Below are 14,794 nucleotides of genomic sequence, written 5' to 3' on the forward strand. Positions count from 1 at the left end.
TTTCAGCACTAAACTTGGTTGGAAGGACAATGAAGTAAACATGTTTTGTAAGTTTATCGATGACTACCCAGATGACAGTGACCATGGGAAAAAAGGTAAAGGAGTTATAAAATCATAGATAAATCTTCCAAAACCCTACATGGAATATTTAGTGGTTATAATAACCCTTAGTATTTTTTGGCATGTATTTGTTGTAGTGACACTTAGAGTGCTAGCAGAAGGGACATAGTTTGTCTGACCCGAACAGTGTCTCATTCCATGTCTCAAGTCAATCAGTATGTGACTTTTTGTTATCTTTTGTTTTTAAAATTTTCTTTTATTCATACGTCAATATTTGATAGGCTTGAGATAGGGAATGAGACAGTTGAAGACATATGATCCATGTCCCTAATGGAAGACACAATTTGACTTTATTTGCAACTCATGGCCAATAACAAGAGGTCGTGAGTCGACCTAAGGTAGATCTCCACCTAGAGTGAGTGGGAGTTTCATGGAATTCTTTTATGAGGGAGGTCCTTTCAACTTAGGTATATAGATTATGTTCCTATAAAATCTTCATGACTTAAGTATTCTATTGAGTTTATTATGCTACACAATATAAACATTCTCATCCCCCATGGGGCTTTCACTCTATCAACATCGATTCAATAATAGTCCTTTCTCTTTTTGAAAGCTTCATCCACGTATCATTTTTCAATAATATACTTTAACTCAACTTATATATAACACTTTTCGTGATAAAACTCTCAATAAAAACACTAATAATAAAAATGAAGTAGATAATAAGGATCAAAGGCAAAATAATGTAAGGAAGTTTTTACTACATAAACATCACACTCCATAAAAATAATCATTGTTTTATGTCTTTCCTTCTACAACATACTAACATATACACTAACTTTTAATGAATAAAAAAAATCACTTTTTAAAATAGTTAATAACAAAATAGACCTTTGCTTGCTCTAGTCCTTGGTGAGTAGTTCTCCTCACTCATGTAATTGGGTCCCTATTTTTTTTGGAAAAAAGCTTAGTTCTAAGTCTAATCCCAAATTTCCTTTTCCAAATTCTTTTACAGAAAAAGTAGAACAATCTAAACTTTATTTTTTTTTGCAAGTAGTTACCTGAATTATTTTTCTTCCTAATTATCTTTTAAACTTTAATTGTTGATGAAGTTGGTTAATACATAAAGATAATATTAAATTAATAACAAAAAAAGATTCTAACACATGCATTTTAGTTTAGCTCGATCTAGATCATTAATATTTAATTATATATATTATACATTAATCATTTCTAATTCAAAAATTGCATACTCTCTTATTCTCGATCGACTTTGTATTTTAATGTCAGTTTCTTCCATATATTAATATTGACTAACTTACATTGTTGCGTTATTACTGTTCTGAGTTTGATTGGAGTGATTTCTTTGTTGGTCTATTAGTAATTTAACAATATATTTATATAGAGGTCAATTTCATCAATTAGTTAAGTTTAAGAGATAATTAGAAGAAAAAAAAATAGTTTAAGATATCTATTTGCAAAAATCATAAAATTTAGATAAACTTCACCATTTTACATTTTTTACTATTATTATAAACCGTTAATACATCATCATTCCCTTAATTTAAGAGACTTAGTAGATGATGCACACATGTATTATTAATAGATACATTTTTTCTGAGTTAGACTCATCTCCATTATTGAAGAGACAAGTTGTAGAAAAATGTACTAAGAAATTTAAAAATAATTATATTTATGATATTTAATTTTTATTGAAGTTACCATTTTAACTTTAAAAGTATACTACAAAATATAACTTACCACTCCAATGGTGTATTAATAGATACATTTTTTGTTGTTCTCTTTATTAGTTAGTTTGTTTTACGTGTCTTCACTAGCTCCTTTGAGGGTTTGGTATTATTGTTGATTCTCACACGTATATGACTAAAATATATTTGTATCTGCCACTTTTTCCTTCCCAATACAGCAATATTCTCCAATTTGCAGCCACCCATATAATCACTTTTCCTCTTTCTCTTTCTCTTTTGTATCTCTTTCATGTTCTCTTCTTCAACTACCACTGCTTTCAACACCTTTTACAAATAGAAACACATGGAAGCTGTTCTTCAAACCAAAGGGCTTCTCTCTCTCCCCTTAAACCCCAGAATAAGAGCTTTACAACCTTCCCATGGCTTAAAGCATAGATTTTTCTCATCAAAACCCAAAACCATTAATGGGTTTTCTTCCTTATCTGCTATAAATCATGGGTTCCAAAAACTCCATTCTACTTCTTCAAAAGTTGAGTTTTTTGGTCAAAAGGACAAAAATTTATTCATATGCAGGGCTGAGGCTGAAGCTGATGGGAAACCAGTGTTTGGAGAAAATGAGGTTGTTGTGGAACCAAAGATTCTGGGTATTGAGGTTACCACTTTTAAGAAGATTATACCACTTGGGTTGATGTTCTTTTGCATACTTTTTAACTATACCATTCTAAGGGACACCAAAGATGTGTTGGTTATTACAGCTAGAGGGAGCAGTGCTGAGATTATACCATTTCTCAAAACATGGGTCAATCTTCCTATGGCTATTGGGTTCATGTTGTTGTATACAAAATTGTCTAATGTTTTGTCTAAGCAAGCTCTTTTCTATAGTGTTATTCTTCCATTTATTGCCTTTTTTGGTGCTTTTGGATTTGTTTTGTATCCTCTTAGCAGCTATATCCACCCTGAGGTACTTGCAGATAAGCTTCTCAATATCCTTGGTCCTAGGTTCCTTGGTCCACTTGCAATTTTGAGAATATGGAGCTTCTGTTTGTTCTATGTCATGGCTGAATTGTGGGGGAGTGTGGTCATTTCTGTGCTGTTTTGGGGTTTTGCTAATCAGGTAGTTTTGTTTTTTTGAATTGATTTTATTAGTTGACTTTTGATTTTATTGGTTGAATTGATTTTACTGCTGGGAGGTGTCTGGCAACCCCCGCCAACAAGTGTTGCTATCAGGAATCAAATCTTTGATCTTTTCGTCTAGGGATCTAGTGGGGTCTTACATGATTAGACCACTACGTTGTTGACTTTTGGTTTGATTCTATGATACTATATATTGGTATCGGGTTATGATCAATATAACTTTGATTTTGTTATCCTAGTCATAGAATGTTAACTACCTTTTGTTGGATATTCTACTATTCATAAATGAGCATATTTCATAATCCATACACTGCTTGATCCTGGTTGAATGAAATTTAGATATGGTTGTTCATCAAGATTGGCTATTGGATTGTTTTACTTTTCATTTATTGATTCAATTCTTTGTTTTCATTTCTAACTGGCTTTGATTCATTTATTCTTCTTATTAGGAAATCTAATACCCCTGTTCATTTGTGCAGATAACTACTGTCGAGGAAGCAAAACGATTTTATCCGTTGTTTGGACTTGGGGCCAATATAGCGCTTATATTCTCTGGCCGAACGGTGAAGTACTTTTCTAATCTGAGGCAGAATTTAGGCCCCGGAGTTGATGGTTGGGCAATCTCTCTGAAAGGAATGATGAGCATAGTTGTGCTTTTGGGATTTGTAATCTGTCTTCTGTACTGGTGGGTGAATAACTTTGTTCCACTTCCGACACGTAGCAAGAAGAAGAAGGTATGAATATCATAAAGAGCAACTATATTTTCGTGCACATTAGTATGATTGGTTCACTTGCAGGTGTATAGAACTTTGTTCTAGTTATCTGGTCCTATCTCCGTTGTTCTTGCTTGATCTCACACACAGCATTTATGAAACTCTTACTTTGGCCGATTTGAAATAAGTTAACTTACATTTTTTTACCTTACTATGCATTTTTGCAGGAGAAGCCCAAAATGGGAACAATGGAGAGCTTGAAGTTCTTGGTGTCTTCACCGTACATCCGAGATCTTGCCACTTTAGTGGTTGCATATGGAATTAGCATTAATCTTGTCGAGGTTACATGGAAGTCTAAGCTTAAAGCTCAGGTAATATAAAAAAGACGTTTCTTTTGTCTTAGTTTTTGGTTTAATTACTTACTACTTCACTCTACACTTTTTCTCCTCTCATTAACCTCGACAAATTGTGCAGTTTCCTAGCCCTAATGAGTACTCGTCTTTTATGGGCGACTTCTCGACCGCAACTGGAATTGCGACATTCACAATGATGCTTCTAAGTCAATTCATATTTGACAAATATGGATGGGGAGTTGCTGCCAAGATCACACCTACGGTGCTGCTTTTGACAGGAGTTGGTTTTTTCTCTCTTATATTGTTCGGAGGCCCCGTTGCGCCCATTATTGCGAAGTTCGGAATGACTCCACTACTAGCAGCTGTATATGTAGGCGCTTTGCAGAACATATTCAGCAAGAGTGCTAAATACAGTTTATTCGATCCTTGCAAAGAGATGGCCTACATACCCTTGGATGAGGATACCAAGGTTTGTATATCCTTAACCGATACTCTATCATGTCGACATTAAATTTATGCAAAACTTTCAATAGCTATATTTTACTGCTTGGTTTGTTAGGCATCTTAAAAAATCACTTCTTGTGAAAACGGTTTTAGGACAAGCTGAATTTTCCAGTTTCCGGTAAAAACGTTTTTATCAAAAGAGGAGAAAGAAGCAATAAGTTATCACTTCAATTTTACAAAATGGCCTCTAATATCCTGCCTCTTTTCATGTCCTTTATTTTAATTTCGTAGGAAAAATCACCTTTTAAATTTTACACTCCAAACAGCTTAAAATCGTTTTCCTAAGTAAAATCACTTTTCCAACTTGTAGCCAAACACAAACTAACTTCTGATTCTTACAAAAATCACTTGCCGAAATATGTTTTTTTGGAGAATCACTTTGTTTGTAGCCTAAACAAAAATTTCAAAGACTTCAATAACCTGTACAAAGCTGCCGACTTCATGACAAAGAAAGGCTGGAACTCGTCTGCAACATTCGACATCTGGACCACAGTTCCGCCTGATTGTCAATCATATCTTGACATGGATCTCACTCCTTTTGTTAGCTTTGTCTTTTCTCGTTTAAGTTCAGTGTACCAAAAAAAAACTATTTAACAGTTCTATTTTTTTCACACTTTTTATTACTTGCTGTATAGGTTAAAGGGAAGGCAGCCATCGATGTCGTCTGCAACCCATTAGGGAAATCCGGCGGTGCCCTTATTCAGCAATTCATGATCTTAAGTTTCGGTTCACTAGCGAATTCAACTCCATACTTAGGAGGAGTGCTTCTAGTGATCGTCCTTGCCTGGTTAGCAGCAGCCAAGTCCTTGGATACACAGTTCACCGCGTTGCGTCGCGAGGAAGAACTCGAGAAAGAGATGGAAAGAGCTGATGCCCTTAAGATACCGGTGGTGGCCGAGAATAGTGAGGGTGGAAATGGTTTTTCAGCTTCAGGTGATTCCTCAAGTACTCCATCAGAAGCATCAAGTCCTCATAATAATTAAAACTATGCTCATTTCTATGAAATTTACATCATAGGAAAGAATAAGTAAAACTGATGAGAACAGTTTTAGATGAAATTATTTGTTGTAGGTTATATTACTAAGCTTATAGAATAAGCTTTTGCTATGCTGAATTTATTTCAAGCTAATATTATTCTTTTCCATCAATAGATAGATGATATTTGTTGCTCTATTTGCTCACTATTTGTATAACTACATTTATTTTTCTATGGAAGAAACAACTATTATGATCTATGTTTTGTAATATATATCTTGAAGGAGGTTGAATAGGGAGTTGTGTCAGAAATCTTGAGGATTTTGATAATCTCGTAAGATTGCTACTTAGTGATTATAAGGTCATTGATACTTATCTAAATGTATGATTTTTGTTATATGATTTGTATGATTAGATTTGACACCTCTCTTTTACACGCGTATATGTCATATTTAATATATCTCGATATCCACCCACACTTACATTACAATTACAAGTGTTCATTCTCCTATATTATAATTCAATTGAACAAACATATATGGAGACTACCAACGGACGTTGGTTCAAGTAGTACATGATTGATTCTCCTTAATAATCATTGGTGGGAAGAGAACTCACTAGTATAAAGACCAACAAAATTATTGTTGAAGAGAAAATAAGTCACCGCTAATAAAATTCATGAATAGGAGAGAAATGCACCATTAGAACGATCGTTAGTAGGAAAAGAAATCACCGATATAATCACCACTGAAATGATCGTCATTGGTAAAAAAGTTATTACTAATATAATTCACAATGAGAGAAAAGATAAGTCACTACTAACATAAGTTGTCAATGAGAGAAAAGACACCACTAAAATGATCGTCAATGAGAAAAAATTAACAGTATAATCATCATCGGAATGATAGTCGATGGAAAATACATCCTGTTGACATAATTCATCAATAGAAAAAAGTATCAATGAAATGATCGTCAATGAGAAGAGAATCAACTATATATACACATATATATAGGATGAAAGTGAATTATTGTATTAGATCATCATATTGCTTTTGTTTATTTGGATGATTTTCTAATTTAATTTGAAATTGTGAGGTTTAGAGAAATTAATGTATATAAATGTGAATGTGGCACAACAAAAAGAGGTGATTAATTAGAGTTCCAACATCTCAGTAGAGGGATAGGTGGGACAAATTGCAGAGAATAAAACTGCTCTGATGTCATATAAAAGTTTATGAAGATTACCAAACTCAGTCTAAACAATTTACTATGGAGACAGAAGTTGTTCTAAATGATAAGATAATAAGAATTTAAATAAATATATATTATAGATAAATTCAAATAAAATAAAAATAACTAAATCCTAACTGTAATGATATCAGGTTATGATGATAGTTTACTTTTTTTTCCAGTAAAGAAAAATCTATTAAACTGAGTATAAAGGGTGTCCACCCAATACAAGAGAAACGATCAGCTGATGATCTAACCGAAATAATAATAGTTTACTGCCTCAAACAACTTTGGACACATAAAATGATGTAAGTGAAAGGAGTTGTTCCATATGAAATCACCATTGCCAGTGTAGTATGTTCTTGTTCTTGTTCTTTTTTAGGCCATTTAGCTATGTGTCAGTTTAGGTTGGTTACTTGAGAAAATACTAGATTTTGGTTTAAACTTTTGTGCCTGCAATTTGTATTATTACTAGGAAAGCTTATCTCATAAGTCCTCTCTAGTATTTTGTATCAACTTTTTAATACAATCACAAGCACTTGTTAGCATTGAAGAACTTGAAGTTTCTAATATAAGACTAAAGTATGAAAGTAAAAGAAAGAGAATTTGATTTTATTGCAGTAAAAACAACAAGCTGTTATAACAATATTTGACAGTTAAGACAAAAAACCTTGTATACAAGTCAAACAATATGGCTAAAGTTTACACTTGTTTTTTTTCTTCCTTTTATCAACATTACCATAAATAAGTTTAAAGACTCTAATATCTCCATACTTCACTTCTTTCTTGATGAACTAAAGAATCTGTCTAGTGCAGCAAGATCCCCACTAATCATCATCAATAAGGTTCCTTGTAATGTGTTCCACGCCTTTTCTCATCCCTGAAAGCGAAGTTGGAGATGACGGAATTCGTCTCGAGGCCCTAACACTGCCCGATCTAACAATCTTTTTTTCCTTTTTATGTCGTTCCTTCCTTTCCTTCCCTTCAAAACTTGTCATTCCATTTCCTTCATTTATGCAAGAAACTACTTCAGTATAGTTTTTATGTCCTCTCCAAATTACACTTCTAGCTTCATTTTCAATTCTATCTTCTTTCTGTATCCAACCCTTTTTCTTGTCTTGAACTATTTGCGGTCGCTTCTCTTTATAGTCATGATCCGAAACTTTTGAGATCTTCTGCTCCTTTTGAGGGTATTTCTGGTTCATCTGTTTCATTATTTCTTCAGTCCCACTAATTCTATTTTCATCCGTTTCTCGTGGACGTTCTTCGTGACTATTCTCTAAAAGTCTTTCAAGCCACTTGTCTAGATTCGCTATGCCACGTGCCCTTTCTTCGTCTTCCCGAGTTTCTGTTTCTTGAACAACTTCACTGATTTCAAGCTTCTGAAGTTTTTGTTCAATAGATTTTTCTTCCTCCAAGGCAACAAATGATCTGCTATACTCTTCAAGTTTCTCTTCAGCAACGTTCTCTGCTGTTATTTTCAGATCCTCTTCCTTTTCTTCTTGCTTTGGTTCTTCATTTTCAGATGAGCTAGCTCCAGAGTCTTCAATTCTTAATCTTTTTCTTCCTTGCTCCCATTCGTGTCGTATATCTTTCTCTAATTCATCTCTTTGTTTATACCTCTTGCGAAGCTCTTTCTCCGCAGCATCACAAATTTCCCTCTGTGCTTCAAGTCTAGCCATCAGTGCATTACTTGCAGCCTGGTTCAGTTTTATCTGTTCCTTATAAATAGCACTCCTACACACAACAGAAAGAACTTATAAACTATATGTTAAAGTCGAAACCATTGAGCCGCAATATCGCAGTTGCAGTGACCGCCGCAACTGCATCACATCGCAATTGCGGTGTGATAATATGATGTTTCAGCATCGGACCACAACACAATCGCATTAGACTGCATTTGGGCCGACCACAACACAATCGCATTAGACTGCATTTGGGCCGCAACGGACCGCATCAAATTCAAAAAAATATTTTTAATCACAATAATTCACACTGCAATGACTGTCATCGCAATAGCTGCAACTGTGACGTCATTGCGACTACAACCGCAAGTTAAAACACTGGTCCAAACAAAAAAGAAAGTAATCCTTTCACTTCTGGTCACCACTCTTCTTACTGGTGCATAGAGTCTCTAATCATCTTCTCTAGCATGGTCCTGTAAGAACATTGAGCCTCTGCTACCCGCCTGCACTGTTCTGCTTTTCTCCTGCGGTTTGTGAGCGTCGATTCCAGGTCCCGAATAATCAGTTTTTCTTCTTCATTTGTGAGCCTCATTTCATCCACTTCATTGTCTAGCTTCTGTATTTCTGCATGCACTCCTGCATTTTCTTCTCTTTGCCTTAAAGAATCTCTAGCCATCACAATGGCTTGGTAAGGGTTTTTGTCAAATTGTGGATCTTCATTTTCTTTCAGAAGATTGCTCTTGCTTTTACTTGAAGCTACTGCATAAACATCAAAGGTTTTACTAACAGAAGGTACATGTAAAATATCTCTGTTTTCAAATGATAAGAATTAAATTGTGAAATAATCAAACTTGGTTTGATTATCATGCACTAACCAATTCCATGAGACAATGGCCTTGGCTTCCTGTTGTAATCAACTTGTCTTAAAGCTGTTGCATCGAAAGATTCGTATCGAGATTCTACAATTGCAGCTGGAGCAAAACCAACTTGTTCTTTCAACTCAAAGAAATGTTGTGGAAAAGAATGAAAATCCGAAGCATTCAACTCGAGATTTTCTCCTTCAGAGAACAGAAATGAAAAGGCTCTATACCTGTTATTCACAAAAAATATCATCACCATATCCTACTTGTCTTATGGAATATACGAATAAGAGTTTAAAACAAATCAAAGAAGAAAACCTGAAGTCTGAGTTTGAAGAAGCAAATATCGATAGGAACTGGTTTACCGAGATTCCTAATTGGAAATCCCACCATGGGATTAAGAATTCCAGCTTATTTTTCTTCCTCTTGCAGACTTGCCGCTGTAGGATCCTCAGATTGCTTACGACGGTCAATCCTCCCCCTACGTGTTTAAGCAAAATTAGATTCCGACTCACTATAAAACACGGATACAATACAAGGACGCGAATACGCGAGTATAGAAACTTTTACATGACATGATACTAAATAAAATGTTGGTACAAGATTAACATAAAAGCATAAACATGTTACATTGAATCTTAGAAGGATCTATTTTCGACTTTGGAGATAGATATATTACTTGAACAAGGGAACCAATGATCAATGTCCCAAGCCAGAGGAGAAGCTGAATCTGCATTGTAATGCACTACATTGCCATAAGCATCTACTCTAATAACCTTAGGATCAAAGCCAGCATTCCTACAAAATTTGACAAAAATTGAACAAAATCAGAATCATAGTTTTCCATATTGAAATGTATAAAAGTTGTTGAAGCTAAATTGAAATGCTTACCCAAGATGGCTTAGCTGCTTCCACAAGAGAGTAGCAAAGATTTTAGGCTTTGTAGTTGGCTTAGCTTTTGGATCAATGATTGGAAATATCTTGTCCAAGTCCCTTGCTCTCTCAGCCTAAGCATCATCTCAAAGAACAATACAAAGGATTTCAAAATGCTTAGTTGAGCTGAAGTTATAAGCTCCAATTCAACATGAGGACAGTGATAGAACATCATGATACAAACACACAAGTATGCACAAAAATTACAATAATAGGAGAGAAGATTTCAAAACACTAATTTAGCTAAACAAGGAAGCACAGAGGCATACATCAATTCCAAGTTGTGGACTGACTCACGTGATACGGCCACAATATTATGGTTGCAGTGAACGCGATGTGACACTGAATTATATTGATGTGACTGGATCGGGTCGTAACACCACATCGAATTCAAAAATATATTTTTTTAATGCAAAATAATTCGTTTAGCAACAACTACAATGACCAGAACCATAGTAACCACTATGACTCAATACCACACTAGGATAAATATTGAACATGGCAATTATGCTTTTAAAAAAATGCACATGACATGACAGACTATAATAAAAAATATAAAATTAAGGTTAACATATAGAAATCTTAATTAAAATAGAGTAATAATCTTAATTACTCATATGGGAAGAATACCCTTCATAATAACAAAAGAAAATACTAGCACTTATATGATTACCGTTCCTTTTTCTTTATAATAGTGTTAAAGTTCAAAAAAATTAAATATATATATAAAAGAATATTGATAATATCCGAAATTGATACATGTACGGACACACAGCAACACTGTAATTCAGCAATGGTGCTTCATATGAGCTTAATTCACACTACCCAAATAATCAACTCATTATATAAGCATGACCCAGATCTCATTTTCAATAAAGTTTCCATTTTGACCATAAAACCAAGCAAAGTATAAAAAAAACTGGACCCACTTTCTTACCTCATCTTCCTCCAAAGCATAAGGCATGAAAGTGAATGGAGGACCATTTGTATAAGGACCAAAACCCTTATCAAGGCATAGATTTGCATAGGCTTTTGGGTACCCAAGGCTTTCATTAACAACTATGTCCTCTGTTTTCAACTCATAATCTTGTGACATTGTAGTTTTGGGGAATGAAACAGAGGATGCTATGTTTTTTTTTTGTTGAAGTAGAATGAGCTATTAACGTTCGAATTGGTTGGTTATAACTTTTTGAACTTTGAAGGTTTCTAATGTGAAAAGTTAAGTCAGAATATGTGATGACATGCAATAATGGTGTGGAGTGTGGGTTGTCAAGCTGGGGCAACGGCTATATGGAATGGAAAGGTGACCCATGTTAATAATTATTTTTGGTCATGCTTTAAGTTTGGGATTTAATATGTATACACCGTTTTTTTACACTTACGACACATTATTTATAATTAATAAGTTAATTATTATTGACTCTCAAATAAAAATAATATAAATTAATAAATGAATGATGTGCTGCGTGGAAAAAGAATTAACGATAATGTATATATATTAAACTCTTGAATCATTTTATATTGGGTTTTTATTACCATTAGAGTACCCCTTTGAGATAAGTTGTCCACCCTGAAAATTGGGGCAAAAAGACTAGAGATGGGTTCTATACCTCAAAATATATTAAATATATTGTTATACCTATTAATATTAGGATTAGATTGACCCGTATAATCATTGTGTGACATTAAAGGTGGTTCAGTCTCATCTAAACAACTCGACACTTTTTTATGTTTTTGAGCCATTTAAAATCTGGTCAAATTGGGTTAACCTAAAATGACCTAGATGGTCGGATATTAAAAATTTCCCGATTTTGGTTTACGGTTAGAACTTCGAAACACGGAATTCAGATTGAAAAATATTTAGAAATGCGTTCCGGATAAATTGATGTCTATATTGACTCGAAATAAAATTTCAAAGCTAATGACACAATCGGAATACGATCCCGAGTTACGGAACTCAAAAACACGTTACTGGGCCGAATTCGAGCGAATTTGGGTCCGACAGCAGCTCAAAAACCTTTCGTCACAAAAAAATACAAAAATTTATCACAAAATATAAAATCACAAAACAAGACTAACACTCAACTATTAGCCTAAATTAATACCGATTAATTTCTAAAATTAATCGTTGATAGAATAAATAATTAATAAAACATACACAGAAAATTCACGGTGTTACAGAATACAGGGCAATGGCCATTGCAGCCTGCGAAGCACAATGACTTATACATCTTCTTCATGATCTTGAAGTGAACCATTCTGATCCCATAGCCTTATATTATGACAACCAATCAACATTATACATAGCTACTAACCATGTCTTCCATGAGAGGACGAAATGGATTACCATTCTGTTCGCGAAAGGATCCAATCAAGAATTATCCACTTGTTATCCATCTCTACTAATTCTCAAGTTGCCGACATATTCACAAAGGCTTATCCCCTTCTCTTTTCAAAAATTGTCATTCCAAGCTTGACATCCACTTGCCAGGTTGTGGGGGACTATTAAAAAGTGACATATCTAATCAAGATATTATTGGAGAGATAAGCTTGAAGTTGAGAAAGAATGAAGAACTAACTTAGCCATTTTTCATACTCATTCTTTGTTTCTGGTTTTCTGTTTATTGGGCTTCAGTTGCTTTGTTGGCTTGGTCCACTTATTTTTTTGTTTTTCAATTTTTCTATTTATGTTTAGCTAGTGGAGTTAGTTAGTAACCAACTCTCCATAAATAGATAGTTGCATAAGTTTCTTTCTAAGGTAGATTACTATTCATCTTTCTACTCAATAAAATCGTTTCTTATTTATTGATTTCCTTCTCTTCTTCTTAACTGTCAAAAAATTTCTCAGCAATGGAAAGCCATAGATTTAATATCTTCTTTAAAAAAAATTATCGAATTTCTAATTAGAACAATATTATCCACAACAAAAATATGCATATTTATATTAATAAGTACTAATTAATAATATTTACTCATATTCATATTAATAATGTTTCTAATGTGTGCCATATCATACATTTTCTATGAATAGAAGCTAGAAGATATTATATTTTTCCATTTACTTGTATCTAAACAAAAAAATAATGCTGTTCACGATAGAAGGGCACTTAACTATGCCTTGAAGAAAAATATTAACTAATACATCAACATTATAATTTTGCCCCTAAAAATATATAGTAATTTTTGCACTGTTTTCCCCCACCACTCTTTATTAATCATTTTTTATCTTTTTCCGGATTCATCCTCAGCCAAGTGTTGCAAGATCATTCGTAGCTGGCAATGGACAAAATTTCAAAATATTTATAGAAAGAAAATGACACAATACATATTATAATATAAAGAGAAAATGATATATATATAATGATGTTTACTGAATTTTATATAGTATCAATATATATCATTTATTTTTAATCATTATTGATTCTTCAAAAAGTAACACAAATAGACGATAAATAATATAATAAATATATGTAAATCTTTAAATTAATAATAGAAAGATATTATATTCTAATATAAATTATCATTTTTTAAGGAGAGTAACTCTGTGGGAGCACATCTATTGTCCCACATTTTGTGCCACTCCATGTACCATGAGCTTATGATTGGTCAAAAAAATATTTAATAATTAAATTTTAACTTAAATATATTTTTTCTGGTCAATCATATGCTCATGAGATATGAAGTGACAAAAAATGTGAACAGCAGATGTATTTATTATCCACTTGCAGTCATGGTTGGGTTGAAACAATTTTAAAAGCAACAACTTGATTCATGGGCATGATAGATACCTAGGCAATTCAACAATCATGACCTCACCTTAATTATTGTTAATGGAATCTATACACGAAAGTTTTTATTTCATTTTCGTGAAAGACATCAAAATGCCACGTCAACAAACAAACAAGCTAGCTTAGAAAACAAGCAATAGGCTAAGAAAATGGTTAACGTATCTCATCCCAATAGAAAAGTAAATATCTTATTCACAAGACTTTTATAATTAAATGTAACGTATGAAATAAATAAGAAATAGTTATCTATCTTTATATCTATAGATTGTTATTGTCTCAAATTTTGATATATGTGTTATGCCATGATTAGTGATAAGCAAATAACCAAATAATATAAGATTGGTATGCATAAGCATCAATTACATATAAGATCTTATCTTTACGATCGTTGATCTTGTCCATACTAGCGACCTAACTAAGGAAAAAGACAATACGAGTTACGTGAAAGTGTTGACTCGATCACGATTAGGAACCTCCAACTAATGAGAAATTCCAATAGGTATAAACTATTTCATTCATCTTCTCATATCTAATATCAAATTTTACACTTGAATAATTCTAACACAAACTACCTTCGTTCATGCCAAAGATAAGTTCATATCATGTGACTAAATCCATATAACAAAGATAATCCAAATTAACCGCTATCGAAAAGAAAAACCATATCATACTAGTTAATATATTTATTTTATATATTAAATAATATAATGAGTGTATATATAAAAAATTTCATTTATATAACTCCTACATTATTTTTTTTAACCTAGATGAAAATTTCTAATAATAATAATAAGAGTTAAGAGAGAGAGAAAGTAATTATTTAGCAGTAATAATGTACTTAATATGAAAA

At 33.1% G+C, this 14,794-nt stretch overlaps 2 protein-coding genes across 2 annotated transcripts; one reads left to right on the forward strand and one right to left on the reverse strand.

Moving 5' to 3' along the window:
• On the forward strand, positions 1,975-5,624 carry LOC109347790 (ADP,ATP carrier protein 1, chloroplastic-like). The gene is made up of 5 exons (XM_019587856.1): positions 1,975-2,883; positions 3,383-3,637; positions 3,844-3,987; positions 4,091-4,438; positions 5,109-5,624. The coding sequence occupies exons 1-5, from the start codon at positions 2,113-2,115 to the stop codon at positions 5,454-5,456; spliced, it is 1,866 nt and encodes a 621-aa protein (XP_019443401.1). The 5' UTR covers positions 1,975-2,112; the 3' UTR covers positions 5,457-5,624.
• LOC109347789 (trichohyalin-like) lies at positions 7,506-11,353 on the reverse strand. Its single transcript, XM_019587855.1, has 7 exons — positions 11,094-11,353; positions 10,115-10,230; positions 9,903-10,021; positions 9,542-9,704; positions 9,239-9,453; positions 8,798-9,122; positions 7,506-8,415 (listed from the first exon to the last, which is right to left on the reverse strand). The coding sequence occupies exons 1-7, from the start codon at positions 11,250-11,252 to the stop codon at positions 7,506-7,508; spliced, it is 2,007 nt and encodes a 668-aa protein (XP_019443400.1). The 5' UTR covers positions 11,253-11,353.

Source organism: Lupinus angustifolius, chromosome LG05, assembly GCF_001865875.1.
Source record: "Lupinus angustifolius cultivar Tanjil chromosome LG05, LupAngTanjil_v1.0, whole genome shotgun sequence".
Taxonomy (NCBI): Eukaryota; Viridiplantae; Streptophyta; class Magnoliopsida; order Fabales; family Fabaceae; genus Lupinus; species Lupinus angustifolius.

Bases quoted from the DNA above. Each gene is read 5' to 3' on its own strand.
- LOC109347789 (XM_019587855.1), bottom strand. From the start codon at position 11,252: ATGTCACAAGATTATGAGTTGAAAACAGAGGACATAGTTGTTAATGAA. The intron at 10,231-11,093 runs GTAAGAAAGTGG...GATGATGCTTAG, and splicing joins ATGCTTTGGAGGAAGATGAG to GCTGAGAGAGCAAGGGACTT. The intron at 9,123-9,238 runs GTTAGTGCATGA...ATGTTTATGCAG, and splicing joins GCCATTGTCTCATGGAATTG to TAGCTTCAAGTAAAAGCAAG.
- LOC109347790 (XM_019587856.1), top strand. From the start codon at position 2,113: ATGGAAGCTGTTCTTCAAACCAAAGGGCTTCTCTCTCTCCCCTTAAAC. The intron at 3,988-4,090 runs GTAATATAAAAA...CAAATTGTGCAG, and splicing joins AGTCTAAGCTTAAAGCTCAG to TTTCCTAGCCCTAATGAGTA. The intron at 4,439-5,108 runs GTTTGTATATCC...CTTGCTGTATAG, and splicing joins CCTTGGATGAGGATACCAAG to GTTAAAGGGAAGGCAGCCAT.